This window comes from Phocoena sinus, chromosome 15, assembly GCF_008692025.1.
Source record: "Phocoena sinus isolate mPhoSin1 chromosome 15, mPhoSin1.pri, whole genome shotgun sequence".
Taxonomy (NCBI): domain Eukaryota; kingdom Metazoa; phylum Chordata; class Mammalia; order Artiodactyla; family Phocoenidae; genus Phocoena; species Phocoena sinus.
This window is the reverse complement of record NC_045777.1, coordinates 4292722-4316312: the sequence shown is the minus strand read 5'-3', so window position 1 is coordinate 4316312 and position 23591 is coordinate 4292722. Positions and strand designations below refer to the sequence as shown.

The following is a 23591-nucleotide window of genomic DNA, read 5'->3' as shown; positions in this document are numbered from 1 at the left end:
AAAGTCTTCACTTGAGACTGTTGCTCTGAACACACCTGGCATCACTGGGCTAACCTTTCCCAGGTGTCCTAGCCCTATTACCATAATTTATTGAAGGCTCTGGCATGTGGGGGTCTGCAGCCCAAGGCAGTGCCACACATTTTGCATCTTTAAATCGTGATTCTCACCAAATGATGCCCCCCACGCAAAAGAGGAAAAGTAGTGATGCCCAGAATCCTCTTCTTTAATTTAATGATATGAAATCTGAGTGAATTACAGTATCACAAAAGATCTTGCAGTAATTTTTCAGTCTAATTCTCTAATTTCCTAAATGTGGAAACTGAGGCACGGACCTGTTTGTGCCCGTAAAGAGAGGTGAGACACACTTTAACACGAGAGTGTTGGAGATTCTGATTAAGACTATGTATTCTCTTCATGGAATCTCTTAATCGTACCTTTAATATTTTAATTTATGAGAGTTAGGCTCATTAAGATAGAATGTTTGCTTTGAAATCAATGTTTCTGTGGAAACTGATTTTAACTTTTTACAGATATTGATTACAGCCTTGTGAAAAGGCAAGAGAAGGAGGAATGCTTTGCTCTCTGGGCAGTAAAACAAAACAATTAATAAAATTAAAAGTGAAAAAGAGGACTAAAAAACCAAACAGGTTTGTGCTTGAGGAGGACAAAAATTGTCCCCTCAGGGTTAGTTGTTGGAGAGAGTATCCATTTGCAAAAACAGAAAATGAGAAACTAGCAATCCTCCTTCTAGCTTGGTGGAACTGTGTTTTTTCCATAAAATATATGTTTTTACAAATGAAAGGTGGTTTAAAATGGGGGCATGTGCCCCTTCTAGCTCTGTTCGTTGGGAAGGGCTTGGAATCTTTGAAAATTCAGTGGTTCCTAGGAATATTTTCCCTTCTGATTAAAGTCCTGCCCTTTTAACATGCTAATAGGGTAGTTCTCAAGCCCTGTATTTAATATTTAAATGTGTTTCTCGAGAAGGTGACAGCAAATCAATGGTGTCCCCCCCCCATGGTTGTTGTATCCAGAGTTTATCTTTAGGAAAACAAAAGTTAGCAGGAAAAGGGGGAGGGGTGTGGAGAAGTGGATAAAATGTAATAGTATGGGGCTGAGGGGTTGATTTTTAAGTAGCCCAGGGGGCGAGAACCCTGCAGAGAACGCAGCAGCCTTGAGAAAATGTTGAAGAGGCAGTCGCTGCGTCAGTACGTGATCTGGGGGCGCCTGCAGGGCCGGGGCATTGTTTTGTGAATACTGGGGTATTTTAACCATGAAACATCTGACGAGCAGTGAATTATGTGGTCGTATACATTAATGTGTACATTTTTACCAGTGAACGCTCATAGTTCAAACATCCAGTTTCATGGCTTTAACAGCAATTTTCTTGACCCCCCCCCATGACAGAATTGCGTCATTCTTTCTTTGCCCCTTTGCCCACCCCACAAATTTTAAGGCAACCAAAAGGAAAAAGAAAAAGAAAACAAAACGCCTAAACAAACCAAAACCTTTCATTCTTGTTTGTTCTGACGGTGGAATACTGCAGGTACACACAAAGTTGGATGTTTATTTCATTTTCTCTGCGTCGAAATGTCAAGGAAAATTGCAAGTCTCTTGTTTGTTTTTTGTGTGTTGCTTCTATGGAGAAAACGGCAGTCCTCTTTCTCTCTCCTCCCTGCCCAAAGTGTGTAAAATGCCTCCCTCTTAACCTGAGACTTACTTTCATTTTCTAGGTGCTGGAGAATCTGGTAAAAGCACCATCGTGAAGCAGATGAGGATCCTGCATGTTAATGGGTTTAATGGAGAGTAAGTGTCAAATCTGTGGCAAGGGCACAGGCAGAGTAGCACATTGGATACTAACCTTTAGGAAGTTTAGGTAGCTTTTGGGGGTTGGGCAACGTCCGCTTGAATTTTTTCAGCCTACATGTTAGAAAATCCAGGGAAGAGCTCTTTAGGGGTTGTTCTCCTCTCCCTCCTTTTACTCTTTGGCGCAGCAACGAAACAGTAATAATAATAAAGCCCCAGTGTTGGCCCTGTGACGGGTCTGTGGCAGATTTTGGTGCAGTGGGTCTCAGACATAGCTGACTCTGGCCGTGGCCACCCTTTTGCCTGGTGACGCTGACCACTGCAGAGACGCCCCCCGCCCCCAAGCACATTTCAGCGCAATGCACCAGTGCAGGATGTTGTAAACTACTAGGGAAACATGGTTTCAATAATATTCTCACATAAAACTAAGTTGGGAGAGTCAGCCCTTGTTCATAATTCCTCATTCCCCACCCCTCACCCCCTTTGGAATTATCATGGGTAGATCATTGCTTCCCTTTTTAAAAATCGATGGTCTTGCCTAAAGAAAAGAAAAAGGAGACGTTTAAATGATGGAAAGACTGGGAGTTGGGCACTTCCGGCCAGACCAAGAGGTACTTTTGCCTTTGAAAAGTCCTTCAGGGCATTTTCCTATAGGACAATGTGACAATACCGCAGTGAGAATAAAGATGAAACGAGAATGCCTATATCAGGGATGTAAAAGACGGGCATGGCGTTCTACTTGCCAGGAAGGATGCAAATAAGGGGCACAAGTCTCCCCAGACCCAGACTGTTTTCACGGGGTTGAGAGCAGTTAACCTCACTAGATTACAAACACCTGAAGCCACTAGTTTGCAGTTAGTAGTTGGTTAGCAATCCTATTCCCTTTCTTAAACCTGGATTCAATTGAAAGTTGCCTTCCCCCTTGGTTTCAAAAGGGAAGGTTGAGTCAAAGGGGCATAGTTTAATTCAATTGTGCACCCAAAACAAACCAGTTAAAAAAAAAGTTACTGTCGCCTGCTAAGGGGGGGGGGGGCATGACAAAGATGAATTTTATCACCTTTCAGAGGTAAAAGAACTGAGCTGAAGGCAGTTTATGGAAAACAGGCTCTTTATGGAAAATTCTAGAATTTCTTAGACCAAATAAGGGGGGGGTGGAGAAAAGGATGACATCACCCATACAAATGGACATTTTAGTTTAGGATGCTTTTTAAGCTTTAAAATTCAGAGGGATGGACTATTAATTTTATGAATGGCTCCTGATGAGTTACTGATACGCACATACATGCTGTTAGTTCACTTGTCACAAACCAGTTCTGAAATTCTTAATTTCTGAAGCCTTGCCACCAGAGTTGCCATCCGTCAATTAAAACAAAAAACCTGAAATAGGCTTCTTGCTGTGATTTTGTAATCTAAAGAAAAATCTTGCATAATTTTCCCCCCTGCAACTTGCTGGGTAGAGCTTCTTCATGAGGCTAGTTAAGCAAAAATAATTTGACCATGGACCCTCTAGATAAATATTTTGATTAAAACTGGACATGGCTCGAATTTTTTAAAAGGATGCAACAGCCACTGTTTACCTTAGCTCGAGTCCAACAGAAGATAGGACATCCTTGACATAAATTAACTTAAAGTTTTATTACTCTGCAGATTGCCCTAAAATGTTTTAATTTTTAGGGAAAGGATTCTCCTCCCTAAGTGAGCCCGTTTGTAATGCAGACGAGGCATTTAAACCAGAACTTCTCTTTTCTATTTTCTCAAAAGAGGAAGCGACATTCCCAGTTTGCCTGCTTTGTAGAGGAAGCCATAGGTAATCTCGGAGGATGTTAAATTTAGCCCGTGAAAGTGACATACAGGGGAATTCTTTACGTGAGTTTAGAAACCTTATTTTTATCTTGTCCAACTGAGCCTCCTTTTTTCTTTTTCCTCGCTGTGGTATTGCAACAAAAGCGGTTTCCTTTTCCACTAGGAATTCCCTGTGAAGTGGGGACATCCGTCCACGAAAGGGTGTTTTGTGTGGTGCAGGGTCTCTCCCTCCTTCCTCCATAAATGTGCGCTTTGTCAGGGCTGGGCTGAGCTATTACATTTGCCTTAACCGTCCGCAGACTGCTGTGCCAAGTACATCTGCAGAGTAACATGTCATTAATCTGACCTTCAGAAATACAGAGGTCAAATGCGGATTTTCCTAACTCAACGCTAACTCTCTATCTTACATTAAAAAAAAAAAAGTGCCATTAACACTGGTTGAGCTAATAAGCTAATCAAGTTCAAACCCACGTAGACAGCTTAAGCCATCTTGCCCATCCCACCTTCGAGGAGGATTTCCTACCATTCATGAAGATTGGGTTTTGGGGGGTGGGGAGGGTTGGTGGTAGTGGGTGGGTTTTATTCTTTTTATTTTTTGTTGCCTTATGGTCCAGGCACACTTTTAATTGATGACAGTTTATGGGGAGCAATTATATAGAAATAACATGCAGTTTCCCGACTACAAAAAGGGAGGAAATTAATATTGGCACCAGGAAATCATGGGCCAAAAGCACCCATGTCTGTGTTCAGATGCAACATGGTGAAGATTGACGTCTGGGACAATCAGGGGCCTTATGCGCTGCTGTATTCTCCAAAGAATTGTGAGATAAAGCTCCCTGATGCATGTACGTTTAGTGAAAGCACAAGAAAATAATTATCCGTCTCTTCTGTACCCGACGGGAGTCCCCAGAGGACTCTGCCAACACTGCACCGAAGGTGTGGAATTCTTCCCTCTACGGCTTGCAGTCTCAGTAGACATCCCAATTTAGCCAGAAAGGCGACCTAAGAATTAACGGGAGGATGGTGGCCGTTTGTTTAGGAATGTAGAGAGGCTGTGTGGGGTTTTTGTGAAATTGCGGTGCCTTGCAGATTAGGTGAGCTTTCAATCTCTCTTTAAAAGGGGCGGCGAAGAGGACCCGCAGGCCGCAAGGAGCAACAGCGATGGGTAGGCACATTCAAAAACAGAGAAACTTCTTCACACGCACATTTGACACACACGAAGGTCATACTGGGAAACTGAGGACACAGAGACCCGGGAAGAAAAGAAAACCAAAATCATTTAAGGGCCATCATTCATCTTGGTATATGTCTGCAAACAGCATCATTTCTTAACATTTCAGAGCAAGTGAAGTGCAAAACAATTTATTTTTGGCCAACCTTAAAGTATAATTAGATCCAGCTGGGGGAAGGCTATAGATTTCGACTTTAGACTATCAGTTTAGGGTTTCTCTACAATTGATGTTTTTCCATATGGTTTCTATCCTCCCCCCCAACCCCCCAGCTCACCATTTGAATTGGCTACTTGCTTTTAAAACTGGCTACTTATTTTTAAAACTACTAAATTTCATCTATCTAGTGGTTGGTCTGATTTTAAAATTTCAGACCTCCGGGGGGGGCTTTTTTTTTTTTTTTACCTCTATTAAAATACGTGGTGCCACACTGTCCTTAATTTTGGGAAAACAAAATGCCGAGGAGGAGGGGGAGGTCGTTGTTGAGAATGATCTCGAAAAGCCTCTGGTCTTTTTAAAATTGTCAACTTTATTTTAACCCAAGGCACTTTATGTTAGCTAGTGGACAGGAAATTAATGATGGCCTCCATCTTTTTCCATTCATTATCAAATTATTTTTTTTCTTCACTTCCTGCATCCGCACTGCCCATCACGCCCATGCGTGCGCGCACACACGCACACACGCATGCCAGGTAACCCTCTGAGCACTGCTTTGCTTATTCAGCTTGCAGTGGGGGAGCAGCTATTTCTCCTGAGAACATGCAGAGCCGACTGACCTAGCCTAGGGCCTCTCAAAGAAATAGCTTCTGTGGCCTGGGAGGGGAGGGGCAAAGGATACTGGGGGGGTCGGGACCAAGTAACTGACACATGTTTGTTCATCTGTTTTTTTTAGACAATAATACCCCTAGATGATGGCTTCAGTGTCTCATCTTCCCGGCTATGTCCCATCACACTTTGCATGCTGGAATTGCCCGTCTTAGGAACTTCTAATAAGAATACTATTCTGTTGGGGGGGGGAGGGGGGAGGGGGGAGGGGGCCCTACCACCTAACCTCTAAAGATAACAAAAAAAAAAAAAAAAAAATTCCTAATTGACAAAAATGTAGTGTATCAGCTATCCAAGGCATCTACATAAAAAGTGATTGACAGTTTACTGTACCAGAAGTTGGCATCTGAGAGCTATGACACATCTTTACTGAGCCACCTACTGTGTACTAGATGCTATGCTAGACCCCTGAACCCTTCTAATACCTACTAACAGCCTGCTCTTCTATCTGTGACTCTGTTCTACAAGTAGAAATAAGTATTAACATATGTGATAAATAAAACTTATCTGCATGTCTCAGCAATCCCTGTATCTTGCGTCTGTCTTCTGTCTTTTCCCACCAAAGGGAAAAAAGAAAGGCATAAAGATAAAAAAGGTATAGAACTTAGCACGACATAGCCTTCCCCTAATACTTAGCTGGGGGGGTGGGGGGGAAGCGGGGTGGGCAGCTCTTAGAATTCAAACCTAGCGTAGAAAGCAGCCCTGATCTGCTTTATACATGGGGGGTGGGGGGAGAAGCTACAATATCCTATAAGTACTTCCAGCCCCCATTTTCCAGTCCATCAGAATTCTAGCAACTGATACACACTTTGGCTTTGTTAAGTAGCTTAGAGACATCTGAGGAATTTTCTCCGAATGTCACCATCAACATTAAGTTCATTAAGCGATAGTAAAAATTATGATAAACCTGCCAGCCCCCAGAATCATAGCTCCATCTACAGAGTAACTGCTTCAATGGAGGAATTTTTATGTTTTAGTATTACACGCCCGAATTAGATTTTAGATTTCTATTTTAGCTGTTTTATACTTGATATACTCCCACACCTATTCACATACGTAGATGAATACTGAACACGTTCTCAGAATATCCGTATTTAAGACTGGAAGTTTTCCAATTATACTACTACTTAGACCAAAATATCAAACTGAATGAAAGAATCAGGTTTCTGGAAATAACTTTGCTCTTGCTCTTTGTTCATCTGGGTATTAAATACCCGGACATATCTAATTTTAACTCTGGAGGGGCCATAAAAACAGGTTAAAGGCTCTCAGTACCACGGAAATGGAGCTTGTTTCTAATGAATGGGAATGGATTTGTCCTATGGGGTTTTGACTTTGAATTCCTGGGTGAACGTTAGGGACAAACACGTGTCCTTTTAAAACTCCAACGTCTTAAATACCTGATTCAGACTGTAGCACCAAGTCTGGACACGATTAGTAATTTTCAGAAACGTACGAAGCAGAACAGCCCCACAGAGAGGGGTCGGGACACTCGCCCTTGAAGCCTAGGGTCGTTGCGTTAAGAGTCTGGGGGCCTGGGGCACGGACCCCACTCTCCTGGTTGGCAGCACAGCTTTCATATCCGTGCCTGGAGTTCTCCCGACCATGAGGGGGTTCCTGGTACCATCTGTCGCCCCACACCCTCAGCCCCTGATGAGCACAGCACCTCTAAAGCAGCTCCTGATTCCGGTGTGAGAGGGGCGGGGTCTCAAAGGCCAGTTTGCCCCTGGGGTAGGGATGAAATGCGATGAGATCATTCAGAAAACGAGGGCCCACCCCTCGAACGAATATGCAAGGAAAGGCCCGGTTCTCGAGGGGGCGGGGCTCTTGCAGGAGAGCACGTGACATCCCCCATCCCCCACCGCCGTGGTCCCCCGACCCGAGAGCCGCCTCCCCACTTCACATGCTGACCTCCCCCCTGGGCTGCACTTTGCTGTTACCCGCCCCCTCTCCCCCCCCACCCCGCGTGTCCTCCGCATTAATGTCCTGTCGTGTTCTGCCTTGAGGGGCTCACGTGTTTAATTTCTACCTCCGTCGCACGACTCTTGGGCAATTAACCCCGTGAATACGTCAAAAATTGGGACCCTCTTTAAAGACATTTCTTTAAAAATCCCGGCAAGAAAAACGTAAACTCTGTCTCCCCCTCTGTCGTCCTGCCTCTGTCACTCAGACCCTCCCTCCCTCAGCCTCAGTTCCCTCCTCTGTGAGGACAGCACGTTAGGTCCTCGTGACGGTGCTGTCACACCCCAGGGCCCAATACGCAGTAGGTGTGTCATGGCTGTGGGTTCAGTACCCCATCCCACCCCCCAAACCAAGAGGTGACGCCTGGGCAGTAGAGTGGCAAGATTTACACCCTGAGCAAGAGGTCCTTAACCCCTAAAAACACAAACCCGAGAATGTTCCCTGGCTGTGCCTGTGATGAAGGACAGTGTCTGAAAGACACAGGGGGACAAACAACGTCAGGGGACCACAGAGCCAAAGGGCGTGGCCTTTATCTGTGGTCCTGGGGACCCTGAACGTAGATGGTTCCACAGCTACACACAGGCCGTCCCAGGTGCCCAAGTTAAAATCAATAAGCAACAAACGCTAACCTCTACTTAACGGAGGGACATGAGCCACACCGCCTCCCTCCCCTCCCCCCAATAAATCCCAGATCATAAAGCCTTCCGGGGGCAGAACGTTTTCTTACCTTATTCACATCGAGGGATCGATCTGTATTAACATCATCAACTAGGAATGTCATCCACTGCTGCTGGCTGCAGTGGCTACTGAGATAAACACGTAGGGCCCCAAAGCCCTCAAATCTGTAATTAACACCACCACCTGCATTTCATCCACTGGTTGTCCGTGTGCTCATCCAGCGACTGAGGAAGCCCCAAGGCACACCTTGAACTTTTCCCCCTCCCAACCCCACCCCCAAAGCAGGGATGCTAGCAAGGGCCAGTAGGAACCTTTTCGGGAGTGCTGGTGTGCGGTGTGGGCCTCAAGAAAATGGAAGCACCCCTGAATAGTGATGAGCCAGCCCCCACTTCTGGTACAGTAGCCTTGATCCTTATCTAGATGCCTACTTGGTAATCTGCCCCAATTGGGCGTGTCCTCAGGACACAGTCTGGGAGGTTATCATCTGAAACCACCTTTATTCACCAACCTCCAACCTCTGCACCGATCTGAACCCACCACTCCTTCAAGAACAGAATACTATTTTAGTTGGAAAATCGTGATTGAAGCGACACTGTGAGTCAGCGTGATGCAATATGATTTTCTTTTTTCCTTTTCAATCCCACTGTAGTGAGAAGGCAACCAAAGTGCAGGACATCAAAAACAACCTGAAAGAGGCCATTGAAGTACGTGCCTGGTCCTTTTTGTCATTCTTTTAGCCTCCCTGTCAGACAGCGCTGTTCCCCTGACCGCTTTGCTCCGTCATTTTTCAGACCATCGTGGCCGCCATGAGCAACCTGGTGCCCCCCGTGGAGCTGGCCAACCCCGAGAACCAGTTCAGAGTGGACTACATTCTGAGCGTGATGAACGTGCCAGACTTTGACTTCCCTCCCGTAAGCTAAGCCCGTGCCCCTTCCCACCCCACACACCCCCTGGGATGTCCCCCGCACAGGCACGCTGCCAGCAAAACCCATTTCCGTGATATTGATAGGAAAGATAATCATTAGAGCTTTGGTCAAGATTCATGAGCGAATTTCTGTCACCCATCGTGAGTCTTGGCTCGCCCGTCCCCACCAGTAAACGTCACAGTTCAGTACTACAGTTCTCGCCGTATTAGACTGTAAACCTTTATGAGAAAAAGTCACGAGTTGTGGCAGCCGTCATTATTCCCTTATACACATCTTGTGACACAAACTGTTAAGTATGGCACACAAATGCTAATTGTCTAGCTAATCGAGAATATCCTAAGATACCAAGGAATGCAGAAATGAGGTGCCAGCTCTGAGTTTTACAAACGGAAGATATTCTCATTTGAAACAATTTGCCATTTAACCTTTATTAAGGTTTTTCTAAAGTCAGTCCTTGTCTTGGGGCAAATGAAGTCTTTTCTCATTATTCAGAAAAAAGAAAGAAAAGACCTTCACCTAAATAAATCATAACCCAGGCACTGTCCTCTATGCACCCTGGCTGGCGTGGACACTGCTTACAAAGATTTGTCTGCTCCATAAAGAACTATTTTTAGGGAACACAAGATTGCCTGTGGCCCGAGCGTATATGTTTTGACCCCTTTGTGGGGGAAGAATAGTTTATAAGAGGGGAACAGGAAACAAGATGGAAAGATGGGCAAGTTTATAAGGCCCAGAAGGAAAAGACTTGTCTACAGCAAAAACAATGACTTATTGTTGCCTTTTGTCAGGCTTTCGTGGGAATTTGTGTTTGTGTATTTTAAATGGGTTTGGCTGCAAACTTCTCCTAGCAAGGAAGCAGTATTAGTAAGTATGGCTAGGTAAATTCTTTTAAATGGAAAAGAAGTCGAGCAGTAAACACAGCACACATAATGCCAAACACAGACTCTTTCATGAGACGTGATTCTGTATAGGAGAAAATAAGGAGAAAAAAGGCAGGCCGTTAAAAACACACCAGGACGGTGACCTCGTAAGAGGATCCTTCTGTTAGCTGAACTTCACGTTCCTGCCTACTTTTGACCCTTTTCTTGCTGCATTCACATTGCACAAGAACCTTCTCTTTCCTTGTAAGGGCCCAATTGCCCCGATACAATTAAAAATGTTATTCTGTTCAAATGAAATGTGAATCGTGACCTGCTGCAGTTTAAAACCACGCAGAGGTCACTTGCTCTTTTGATCGACGGGCGTTGATGGACAAGGTCGGATTTGCCAGCAACTCCCAACCATAATATTGTTTTTCTGAAATTCAAATAATTTTCCCGGAAGGAAGATTTCGATCCCACCACATCTTCACAAATGAAGACGTCTTGTTTCCACGGCACGGAATCATACGTTTGCGGCGCCTCCTAATGGGTTACTAGTTCTCCTAGATGAGCCGTTGGGTGAGCAAACGTATTCAGTAGTCTACTCCGGCCCCGCCCCCCACTCCAAAAACTATAGGCTGAAAACTACCCAGGAACAGTAATTCACAATGAGAGGACGGCTGGATTCGATTTCTGAATACGTTTAGCACACTGAAGGTCTTTATGAACGCCCACTCCTGAGTTCGCCCCGAAATTGGGAATAAGCACACCCAGGGCTGGTGGCAGAGTGAACTCCGGTCTCATTGACTTGGAGCAGCTCCCGCGTCTAAACCTTCTCTCTCCTGTTCACTTTCAGGAATTCTACGAGCACGCCAAGGCTCTGTGGGAGGACGAGGGGGTGCGTGCCTGCTACGAGCGCTCCAACGAGTACCAGCTCATCGACTGTGCCCAGTAGTGAGTAACCCCGGCTCCACATCCGCACGTGAGATAGGCACACACGGGCGCACGGAGAGAACCTTACAAACCTCGACTCCCACTCTTCAAGTTACTTGTAAATGAGTTCTTTTCATAGAAGCCAGCCAGTTATTCCCACCTGCGGTTAGAAAGTTCTAGTCTGATTCATTTGTTTTATAAAGCCCTTAAACTGCACATTTTAGTGCGGTGACATTCTTTTTATACAAACAATGCCTGTTAGAGCAAAATGATAATTGCCTGCAATGAAGTGACATTCATAATTAGTGAGCTTGAAGTAATTAATTGAATTGACCTCCAAGCGTTTGGGGAGATAGGGCAGCTCTCACACTTTGCATCAGGTAGAAATATTCTATTTTATTGCCGTAATGTAAAAACCTGACAAACAGGAACAGTGAGGACAAAAATATGCCTCCTCCTCCTTGGTGACGGATAAGTTGCTTTGCTATCTCTGCTGTCAGGTAGGTGACTACAGTAGCTTCCACAGTGCCATATTTCTAGTTCATCTAGAGTCGGGGACTGTGTTGAATTCCATTTCCTATCCTTATTTTTTCATTCACACTGGGCCTTAATTCAAGGATGCTCCCCCCATGGGGTCCTTGCTCTGTCCTTTCATGGGCTGCCTTCCAGTGGATGTGATAACACAGCTGGAAAGTTGCCTTTTAAATAGTCGATGACCCTCCTCATCCTGTACATAACATAGCAAATATGGGAGGTTCAGAGCCATCACAAATATTTTAAAGGTATCGTTTGTTTGCTGACGTTGCACAAATGTACTGAGCGGGCTCAGTTATCATTCTCTCAAGTTGGGTTGTCTTTTTTGACCGGGGGAAGGGCAAGCGAGGTTTGTGATGTTTTAGCCTCTCTCATGTAAGTAACTGAAACTCACAAACAATTTTGCTACTGAAAATATTAAGTAACCAGGACCAAGGTACCCCGGCTGGCTCACAACAAGCTAAGATCGCATGACGTAGGAGGCGAGCCCCACGCCGGAGGACCTTGTTGTGAAAACCACTCGAATAAACAGGAGGGAGGAAGAGGTGACAGCGCTCAAACAGCGAACGCGAAGCAAGCTCCCCAGAATCCTGTTAGAGACACATCACACAAGCTGATGTTAGGGGCTGTGAAACCTATCAATTTATCTTTCCCTGGCCCTGCTTTCCCATCGAAAATGCATTTGATTATTTTCAGTTGTCACACCTGTAGCTATTTTGTGATTTTTTTTTTTTTTTTTTTTTAATATACAAGCAAATCTGTATTTTTTTTCAAGGAGCAGAAAAACAGTCCATCTGGGCCAGTCCCTGTGACCCTCCCACCCCCACCCCTTCTTCAACAAAGCCCCTGATTTTCTCAAAAGTTTGAGCTTAAAGCTGGAAGTGCTAATTATAGTAACGCAAAACAAATGGAAATCCTGGAATTGTTTGCCTTTTGTATTTTGGATCCAAGTCAGAAGTACAGGTACAAGATTAGGAGGGTTTAACCATCCCAGTTTTGAGCGCTCTGGAAGTGGGGAGGGTGTAACAACTTCATTGATGAACAGTTAGCCAGTTTTTTTTTTTTTTGAATCTCACACCATTTAAAAGTTGTTTTTTTAAGGCAAAATTCAGTTACTCCTGCAACTTTATCTGAAAATGGCAACATTTGCACAATTTATGGAAAGTTTCAAGGGAACTCCAGGGAAAAAGGGAACATAGCTTGAATCTTAGAAAATGTCTTCCCCAGCCCGATGATTAAAAGTAGCCCTGCCTTTGCAGTGACCAACGTGTTTCTGGTTTAACGGCCTTTATGTTAAAGTTGAGCTCCTGGTACCTTGCCCGTTCCTTAAGGTGCCTATTTTTATTTGTTGAGCTGGGGTTTGGCTGGCCTTACTCCAGATGTCTCTCTCACAAGATTTGGTGCTGATGATCTATTTATAGAACTGTGGTTCTGTTGCCATGGCAACGTGCTGCAGGCCAGGGCGGCTGGGGAGCTATTTCTGGCCCGGTGCTGTAATGTAAGACTGATTGGGCAAGTCGGTATATCCTCTAAGCCAGACTAACTTTAAACTGGTAAAAAGGAAGGGGCGGGGAGGGGGGGAAACCTTATAGAATTTCTTTAAATAGACTTTTCTCTCTTTGTGATTTTTTTTCCTGATTAGCCCACTTTACAATCCAGACCCCTGCCCCCCAAAAAGCTGGTTTTAATATTAACTTTTCACAGTAATTAAATTAGTCCAATCTTTTAGAAGTTATTTTTCCTAACAGTGTATCTAGTCAGGCAACACAAGCAAGATACTTTTTACTTTGGGAACAGTTATGGCTGTGGAGCGGGAGATAGAAAACACTGCTTTTCCCTCTAAGGCTTTTGCATCACTAATGATGGCCCCTGAGACCACCCCCGCCCCTCCACTGTACTTGCTCCCTGCCCAGATAAGGGCCCCTAACCTGGATGGCCGTGAGGTTTTTTGAAAACTCAAAGTTTAATATCTGGACTGTTCTATTTCATGGACCCAGTGGAACGGAAGGGAACTTTGTGTCTGTTTCCTGTTCACTGTGGTAAGGGCCAAAAGGGCCCCTTCTTAAAAGTAGAAGGAAGGGATACCCTTTCTGAGTAACTCAATCTTATTTTCATTAGTTCCTTGCTGGGGAGGGGGCGGGCGGGGGGAATCCTTGTTTCTTTAAAGTGTGCCATCTTTTTCATTAAAAAAAAAAAAAAACGGGCTTCCCTGGTGGCGCAGTGGTTGAGAGTCCGCCTGCCGATGCAGGGGACACGGGTTCGTGCCCTGGTCTGGGAGGATCCCGCATGCCGCGGAGCGGCTGGGCCCGTGAGCCATGGACGCTGAGCCTGCGCGTCCGGAGCCTGTCCTCCGCAGCGGGAGAGGCCGCGTAACGCATAAAAAAAAGTGAGAGGCCCGCGTAACGCATAAAAAAAAAAACAAAAAAAAAAAAAAAAAAAAACTGTGTGGCGTGGAAGGGTACAGTTTTCAAACTACTTGCCATTTTAGTCAAAGGCAAACAATTTGAAAATCTGAATATTTTACTCAGTCTTTATCAAACGGCACAAAATCAGACCTGATTTTGGGCCTTCAGCTAATTGACATGCACAGAACCGGCCTTTTAAGCTTAAAGCAAGACCAGAGCTCTGCACTGACCTGTGCTGTGCCTGTAGGCCAGGGGTCCTGAGAGCCCACCCCGAGCTCCTGGCTCCTAGACCCACTGGTCAGCCAGGTACATTTATCTTAAAGTCTGTTTGCTCTAACCTTTTCTAAGGCATAAGCTTGGACTCATAATGAACACAAGCAAACTCCGCATTGACTTAATGCCAGGTAACTGTGGGGTGATCATTCCCATTTAGCTGGACTTGGCAGAGAGGCAGGAATAGTGGGCGAAGTGGCGTGAGTGTGTGCTCACCCCTGTGCATTTTTCTTTCCCTCCCAGCTTCCTGGACAAGATTGACGTCATCAAGCAGGCTGACTATGTGCCCAGCGACCAGGTATGCACACGGTCTCATAAGCAGAGGAAGCAGAGCCTTCTTTCCGAACTAGTCAAGACTTTTGCTCCAGACTGTCAATTATTAATAATGTTTTGGTTGGTTTGGGTGAGATCCCCTGACCTAAGATTTTGTTTTAGGACCTGCTGCGCTGCCGTGTCCTGACCTCTGGAATCTTTGAGACCAAGTTCCAGGTGGATAAAGTCAACTTCCAGTAAGTAAATGGCTCCCTTTTAAAAAAAAAAAAAAAAGAGAGAGAGATTTCTTGAGGTTCCCTCTGGCAGGGAGAATGGTGGACCAGTGTTGGCCCTTGGCGTGACCAGGTGTCATTTCTCTCCTGCAGCATGTTCGATGTGGGCGGCCAGCGTGATGAACGCCGCAAATGGATCCAGTGCTTCAATGGTACGGAAGCCATGGGCTTCTCTGCTCTTTAAGGACATTTTGGTTTTTTCATCGTTAAGGATCATTTTCTCTTCTAACGTGCACTGCTTTTGCTTTCTTGTGCCGAAGATGTGACTGCCATCATCTTCGTGGTTGCCAGCAGCAGCTACAACATGGTCATCCGGGAGGACAACCAGACCAACCGCCTGCAGGAGGCGCTGAACCTCTTCAAGAGCATCTGGAACAACAGGTTTGGGTGGTGACCCCCCTGGTCTCCTCCCCACTGATCTCAAGGCCCTGTATTTGCACGGCTAGTAGAAAAGAATCTTGTGCAAGTTCTTGGGCAAGCATCTCAAACCCCTTGCAGAAAGAATCCTTTCTTTTCCTGAGCATTAAACCTGTGTCTCTCTTTCTTAGATGGCTGCGCACCATCTCTGTGATTCTGTTCCTCAACAAGCAAGATCTGCTCGCTGAGAAAGTCCTTGCTGGAAAATCGAAGATTGAGGACTACTTTCCAGAATTTGCTCGCTACACTACTCCTGAGGATGGTATGTGTGGCCTTCTGCAGTTGATCAGTGCCCCCTTGGTCCTACGGGGTGTCTTGCATATGTTAAAAATTTCTGTTCTGGATTTTTAAAATGAACATCCTCTAAGAATGGAACCCCCCGCTCCCTCAACCACCACCACACTATAAGGGATCTGTAGGGGGAGCCAAAGAACCTTATTTTAATCACTTAAGTAACAAAATATTTATATTCTTTGCAGCGACTCCTGAGCCCGGAGAGGACCCACGCGTGACCCGGGCCAAGTACTTTATTCGAGATGAATTTCTGGTGAGTAGAGACTGTCTTTGGTTCCCTCTCTCTGCTTGTTCTCTTATTCTTAGGGGTGTAAGTTTCCTTACTTCTAAATTTGGGGATCAAACCATCCAGTTCCTCAGTGTTATTTCACCAATAGTCAGTATGAATTTAGCCTTTGTGCCCCTCAACTTGGGTTTGTTTTAACATAACATCAATGACTGGTGGGCAGTCCTTGGTAGGTGACCCCACTGCCGACAGGGGGACTTGCTGGAGAGGCGGCACTGACCGAGTTTCCTTCTGTGCCCACAGAGAATCAGCACTGCTAGTGGAGACGGGCGCCACTATTGCTACCCTCACTTCACCTGCGCTGTGGACACAGAGAACATTCGCCGTGTGTTCAACGACTGCCGTGACATCATCCAGCGCATGCACCTCCGTCAGTATGAGCTGCTCTAAGAAGGGAACTTCCAAATTTAATTAAGGCCTTAAGCACAATTAATTAAAAGTGAAACGTAATTGTACACGCAGTTGATCACCCACCATAGGGCATGATTAACAAAGCAACCTTTCCTTTCCCTCAAGTGATTTTGCGAAACCCCCTTTACCCTTCAGCTTGCTTAAATATTCCAAATTTAGAAAGCTTAAGGCGGCCTACAGAAAAAGATAAAGGAAAAAAAGGCCACAAACGTTCCCTCTCTCTTTAAGTATAAGTAAAATAACAGCAGCAAACAGAAATAAAGAAATAAAAGAATAAATGACATAAATGAAACAAATGAAATAAGTATTGTGTTGTGCAGCATTAAAAAAATCAAAATAAAAATTAAATGTGAGCAAAGGATGTGACTCCCGTGAATTATTTGTGGCTGCAAGCAGACACCCATTGTTCAGGGTTTTGACTGCATCAGAAGTTGGGAGGCCCCCGTGGTGAGGTGACAAGGCCCCAAGGTTATAAGTGGGTATAAAATATTGCCACTCTATGTTTTTGTTGACCGAACCTTGGGTTTCTGAAAACAATTTGCAGACAATACAAAGTGTCCACTCTGTCCTCCTCTCGAACCCATGCCCCATAGAAAACCACTAAGCCCCATCCAAAAAGTTCTATGCTTTGATCACTGCTGCCCTATCCAAAGAGTCTATCAACTTACACCCTTATGTATTGTCTCACAATGTGCCTGTTTGCCTAGTCTCCCCAAAGAGGTGTTTGAATTTCAGCTGTCTGTCCTGCATTAAGACAGGGACTCAGCTGGGTGGGAGGAATTTAGGAATGCAGTTTACAATCAGGAAAAGAGTTATTCAAGGAATGGTGTACAATGTATATTAAATATCACATTTTACACTTTAAATATCTTAAAATTTTGTCAATTATATCTCAGTAAAGGCGGGAGGTGGGGGTTGAGGAGGAATAAAGCTGCTACTAAGCTATCAAATAATCAGAAAGAAATGCTATAGCGATTTGGGGAAAAAAACTGGATCCCTACCTCATTCCATACACAAATGAACTCAGTGTGGGTCAAACACATATGTTGAAATACAAAAAGTTACTTTTAAAAAGGTCATTTTTAGGGCTTCCCTGGTGGCGCAGTGGTTGAAAGTCCGCCTGCTGATGCAGGGGACGCGGGTTCGTGCCCCGGTCCGAGAAGATCCCACATGCCGCGGAGCGGCTAGGCCCACGAGCCATGGCCGTTGAGCCTGCGCGTCCGGAGCCTGTGCTCCGCAACGGGAGAGGCCACAACAGTGAGAGGCCCGTGTACCGCAAAATAATAATAATAATAATTAATTATTTTAAAAAGGCAATTTTTACAATTAAAATCTTGGTTTATAGAAGGCCTCTCTAAGCATGACCTAAGATTTAAAAAACAAGGCGCTGGGGTGGGGGAGGACCGTACGAAAATTAAAATCAAATATGAATGGGGGTGGGAGTGGAGACTGGGTAAAAACCTGTAACAAAGGGTTAATTTCCCTAATAAGCAAAGAGCTCTGAAGAATTAATAAGCAAGCCCATCACAAAAATGGGCAAGGTACATAAACCAGCAATTTTACTTTTTAAAAAGGTACAAATAACTAATTATCCCTACCTTGTTCCATACACGAATGAACTCAACGTGGGTCAAACACATATGCTTAAGTACAAAAAGTTACTTTAAAAATGGCAATTTTTATAATTAAAATCTTGGTTTATAGAAGGCCTCTCTAAGCATGACCTAAGATTATAAAAAAAACATAAAGGGGTGGGGGATGACCATACAAAAATTAATATCAAATATGAATGGGGTGGGGGTGAGACTGGGTAAAAATCTGTAACAAAGGGTTAGTTTCCCTAATAAGCAAAGAGCTCTGAAGAATTAATAAGCAGGCACCTTGCAAAAATGGGCAAGGTACATGAACAAGCAATTTTACTTTTTTAAAAAGTACAAATAACTAATTAACATTGGGGAAACCATGCAACCTCACTCATAATGAAGTGAAATACAAATAATCTTCCACCACTGTTGGGGGAAGGGGTGGCCACCAGCACTCATGGGCCCCATATCAAACTCTGAGTCCTTGGTGGGTTATGGCTTGGACCTGAGGTCCACTTGGGCTCCCTAGTCCTTCACCCCCCCAGGCTCATCCCTTAAGTTCACGGTCACCCATGGTGTGGCTTCCTGGAGGGGTGGGAGGGAGAGACCAGTTTGCCCCCAGCATCAATCATTGCACCCTCTGAAACTGGCCAAATGGGACATTAATCAAGTTGATTCTGTAATTCAGGCCAAAAACCGACTTCCTGTTCCATTTTCTAGGTCAAATTAATCCCAGGCAATTAATCCTCAAGCAGAGTATACCAGAGGTGAGCAAAGCATGCCCCACGGAGGGCAGAAAAAGTAGCGAATACCCCATGTCCATAAACCTTCCCAAAGCTTCCTATGTAACATTCATTCCACATAAAAATTGTTGGTAGATTTCGTTACAAAACGACCCTCAAACCGCCCCCCCAAATTAACATATAATCTACACGAGTGCTTGCTATGCAAATATAGCCAGAAGACCAGTCCCCAAATTCCCATAATCGTCCAAAGTACTCCAAATAAACACAATTAACTAAACCCTAGGCAACAAGTACAAGACCAGCCCACCATACAAACACCCATCCAAGTAAAGTGCTGGCGGAGAATAAAGTCCCAAAGCCCCTCTTCCAATATGGCCGCCTGTATGCCCCGCCCACACAGAAATTCTAGAGCCTTCTCTGAATAATCCACGTAAGATTGTCATAGTGCTATCCACATAGCCATCACAATTAGGAAGCAAATTCTCAGGCTATAGAACATTTATACATAGAAAACGATATCCCAGAACCCCCGGCCCTTGCTGGTCAAAACTGGCAGAGACTTTGCGATGACGTCCAGAAAGAGGGTAATAAAATAAAAGTCACGGTTATCCATCACCTACTATGTGCCAATTAAATCACTGCCCAATGAGACCCGTTCAGCTATTACTGCCATTTTACAAGGCCTAGAGAGGCCAAAGTAACTTGCCCCAAGAGTTAAGCAGGGAAAATGGGCTTCAAACTCAGGTAGCCAAAGCCCACTGCTTGGCTACTACAATGTCCTGTAGTTCTAAAAGATACAGAAGAAAAGAGAAGGTCTACTGCTCTTCTCTCCTGGATGCCAGCTGCCAGGATCCCAGGACCCATGACCCCAAGGGGAAATCCTGCATGTCTCCATTGATTCCATATCCAGTGGTGATGGTGGGGTGGGGGTGGGGGTCGTGAGCAGGTCGGGGAGGGGAGAGGGACGTCCTCGTCCCTCAGAGAATGGCACTGGACACACTCCTGCCTTACCCCCAGTTCAGAGGTTTGCCATGGGGCCACCTCCAGTCACTCAGATGTGTTTCAGGGTCCCTTCTCTCCCTTGGGATTTATCCCTTCTACTAAAACAATTTCATTTTCGTTTTCCCTTTGACTTGGTACCAAACATAACTCTTACAGGGCTATTTTAAATTCTAGGATCTTCAGAATTCCAAAAAATCATGAAGAATTTCATCTAAATATTTGATTACAATAAACCATTAGTTTTTTTAATTGTTAGCTGAATCTTACTTAATCTTAATCCCTACTCAAATGCAAAACAACATATTTTTCTAAAAGTAACAATTTGTGCTCCACTTTATAAAGCTGTAGAGGCCAAATATTAAAAATAACTATTCTCTGATCTTTTTGAGATTAAAAAAAATAATAATAATAAACCACTAAGCCCCCTGAGGGTTTATTTAGTTTGAGGAGGGTCTAGAATTGGGCAGAAATTTTACCCATCTTCACTTTTATTTCAATGTAGGCAAAATTATCCCCAAAGAAATGGCCACCTCAGAACAGCCTTTCTATGTCAAATGGTATTCTCTTATGATAATGGTTTCTTGGACATTTTTGGTGATCTTTTTACTCAACAAATATATAGAGAGTACAGAACCTATGCCAGCCACTGGGAGTTCTGCTCTCATGGGTAAGTTCTATCAGGGGAGACATGCATTTACCAAATAAATAACTAAAAGAATTACAAATGATGAAAAGGTCTCTGGGCTAATAAACAGGATGGTGGTGATGGGGAATGGGAGCTATTTGGGGAGGGATTCCACTTGAGATAGAATAGCCAGGGAGGGCCCCTCAGAGGAGGTGACTTTTCTTATGGGAATGCAAAGGATAACAAGGAGCTAGTCATCTAAGTATGAGTAGCAAACATCACTATTCTTTAATCAATATTACTTATTAAAACATTATAATTAACATTTATGGAGCACTTTACCATGTGCCAGGCACTGTCCTAGGCCCTTTATATGGATTATCTCATTTAATCATTTTGAAACCCTAGGAGGATATACCCTATCATCTGTACAAGATGTAACCAATCTGTATCCCATTGTACAAAAATGAAAAAGGTAAAATACATCTAAAACATTGTGAATAATTTATGCAAATCATGCTTTTAACAATGGTTACACTAAAAAGGCCATGCAATATGCACTTAATCTGTGAAATTGCTACTCAGGTTCCCAACTTAGAGTTGGCGAATTTGGTGTCTCTACAATAATTTTTCTGTATATAAACATTTACATACTATGAACAACTAAAACTGCCTGGTTTCGCCTATCTTACTTCCTCTATCAGTTAGGAATGTATTCAGCTGCAAATAATGGAACCCTGACTTGGAGCGGCACAAACAGAGGCTTATACCTCTTACTTACCAAGAATTCCGGAGGTAGGTGTTTCCTGGTGTTATCTCAGCAGCTCATCAATGGCAGAGCCTATGCCTCCACAATTCTGGCGGCTTCTCTCCTGTTGTTGCAAAATGGTACCATGTCTTAGCCTAAGGCAGAAAGGAGAAGAAAAGGACAGCCCAATCAATTCTGTCATCAGGAATGCAAATGCTTTGTAAATGCCCTTTGTTCTCTCTACCATGTGAAATATACATAGATACCAGGATAGCAAGATAAATAGTTAGATGGAGAGATAAATAGCTAGCTAGCTAGATAAGACAGAAAAGTACGCGTTCAATAACACTATTACAAACACACACACAGAGATTTGTAATTTTTTGTCCCATGGACCATGATGGAACTTTAGAAAGATATACCCAGAACCTGTAGTTTTTAAGGATTAGGGAATATAACAGGTAAAAACATTCAAATCATAAAGGACTAATTTGCATAATTATGTATAAATCAGTTTGAAAGCCTAGATGAAATAGATAATTGTCCAGAAAAATACTGTTTATCGAAACTGACTGGAGACAAAAAAATCTAAGCAGACCGCTTAACATAGGGGGGAAAAAATACAGAGCCTAGAGAGCACCATGACAAAAGGGCTTCAGGCTCTTGTTGTGGGAAGCTAGTGAGTGGAAGGAAACAAGAAGGAGGCTCATGGGGCACCAGGGTCTGCTTCTTGCTCTAAATGCTGATTAAACAAATATACTCTATTTGAGAAAATTTGCTGAACTGTACATCTATGATTTGATTATTTTTTTCAGTATATATACTGAAAAAAATTTTAGGATGGAGGGGAGGAGGGAAAAGTTTTTTTTTTTATAATGAGGAAAAGGAAAAAGGCACCAGACCCAGGTAATTCTATAGGAGAATTCTACTAAACCTTTAAAGGTCAAATAATTCCAATACTACTTAAAATTATTCCAGCATATAATGAAAGGAAACTTTCAAAAGTATTTTTATGAAGTATAACACTGACTCTGAAACATGCCAAACATTGCATCCAAAAATAAAATTACAGACCAATCTCATTTATGAATATCAATCATAAAATCTTAAAATATAAGCAAGCAGAATCCAATATTAGCTTAAAAAAATGAGACATCATGCCTAGGTAAGATTTATTCTATGAATTCAAACCTGGTTCAATATTGGCAAAATAGTAAGATTTGCCAAATTTAACACCCATTTATATTTTTTAAAATCCAATAAAATAGTGATTAATGGATGCTCCCTTAATATAAGTCTATGTAGCATATATTATATAAATGTTATATATATAAATTATATATGTATGATACATATATAAAATATATTTTTCTACAGAACACAACATTTTACTTAATGAGGACTATCTAAATGCTTTTCCACCAATGTCAGGAACAAGAATCAAAAAAGACAAGGATGCCTCACATTGCCATACTATATTTATCATTTTATCGAAAATATAAGCCAATTCAATTAGACAAAAGAAAGCAATCAGAGGTCTGAGAGTCGGAAAGAAAGAAGTAAAACTATTCTTTATTGCAAATGATATAATTAAATACCATAAGTTCCCCCCCGCCAAAAAAATTCACAGAAAAACAATTACTAAAAAATGAGAATTTAGAAAAGAATAGGTTTATAAGATCAACATACATAAATCCATAGCCTTTTAATAACTGATTTTCTTTCTGGATGTTCTATCCAACAGCTGACTTGAACAACACAATAGACCACATAGACACAAAGACCTAACAGATATATACTACTGAATAAACCTTATCCTCAAATGCACATGAAATATTCTCTAGGATAAATCATGTGTTAGGTCACAAAACAAATCTTAACAAATTTAAGAAGATCAAAATCATTCCAAGTATCTTTCCCATCTAACATGGAATGAAACTAGAAATCAAAACACTAAGAAAATGAGAAAATTCACAAACATGTGGAAAGTAAATAACACATTTTTGAACGATTATTAGGTCAAAGAGGAAATTTTTAAAAAAGGAAATTTTAAAAGTATTTTGAGGGCTTCCCTGGTGGCACAGTGGTTAAGAATCCACCTGCCAATGCAGGGGACACAGGTTCGAGCCCTGGTCCGGGAAGATCCCACATGCTGTGGAGCAACTAAGCCTGTGCGCCACAACTACCGAGCCTGCGCTCTAGAGCCCACGAACCACAACTACTGAAGCCCACACGCTTAGCGTCCATGCTCCGCAACAAGAGAAGCCACCGCAATGAGAAACCCGCACACCACAACGAAGAGTAGCCCCCACTTGCTGCAACTAGAGAAAGCCCGCACGCAGCAACAAAGACCCAAACTCAGCCAAAAATAAATAAATAAATTTATTTTTAAAAAGTATTTTGAAAAAAAAAAGTATTTTGAGATAAACAAAATTGAAACTATAACATGCCAAAACTTATGGGATGCAGCAAAAGCAGCACTAAGAGAGATGTTTACAGTGATAAACTCCTACATTAAAAAAGAGGAAAGACCTCAAATAAACAATATAACTTTACATCTCAAAAAACTAGAAAAAGAAGAACTAAGCCGAAAGCTAGTGAAAGGAAGGAGATAATAAAGATTAGAGCAGAAGTAAATCAAATAGAGAACAGAAAAACAATAGGAAAAAAAACAGGAGTTGGTTTTATGAAAATATAAACAAA

At 43.2% G+C, this 23591-nt stretch overlaps 2 protein-coding genes across 18 annotated transcripts in view; both read left to right on the top strand.

Annotated features, from left to right (window-relative positions):
* The window catches only part of LOC116740990 (neuroendocrine secretory protein 55-like), a 58174-nt gene extending 52247 nt beyond the window's left edge, over window positions 1-5927 (top strand). The window contains exons 2-3 of the mRNA XM_032607196.1: window positions 1731-1803; window positions 5728-5927. The gene's annotated coding sequence lies outside the window, so the exon portion shown is untranslated. The remainder of the gene's footprint in view (window positions 1-1730; window positions 1804-5727) is intronic.
* The window catches only part of GNAS (GNAS complex locus), a 66807-nt gene extending 50265 nt beyond the window's left edge, over window positions 1-16542 (top strand). For 4 of the 17 annotated variants that reach the window (XM_032607178.1, XM_032607177.1, XM_032607185.1 and 1 more), the window contains 12 exons: window positions 1731-1803; window positions 4727-4771; window positions 8950-9004; window positions 9092-9211; window positions 10943-11040; window positions 14475-14529; window positions 14667-14740; window positions 14870-14928; window positions 15037-15157; window positions 15325-15455; window positions 15673-15740; window positions 16017-16418. In XM_032607178.1, coding sequence (XP_032463069.1) covers window positions 1731-1803; window positions 4727-4771; window positions 8950-9004; window positions 9092-9211; window positions 10943-11040; window positions 14475-14529; window positions 14667-14740; window positions 14870-14928; window positions 15037-15157; window positions 15325-15455; window positions 15673-15740; window positions 16017-16163 — 1046 coding nt within the window. In that variant the 3' untranslated portion in view covers window positions 16164-16418. Of the gene's footprint in view, window positions 1-1730; window positions 1808-4726; window positions 4772-5727; window positions 6192-8946; window positions 9005-9091; window positions 9212-10942; window positions 11041-14474; window positions 14530-14666; window positions 14741-14869; window positions 14929-15036; window positions 15158-15324; window positions 15456-15672; window positions 15741-16016 lie in introns of those variants that run through there. The other 13 variants (XM_032607190.1, XM_032607189.1, XM_032607191.1 and 10 more) reach the window with 6 other exon arrangements.
* The last annotated feature ends 7049 nt before the right edge of the window (window positions 16543-23591 follow it).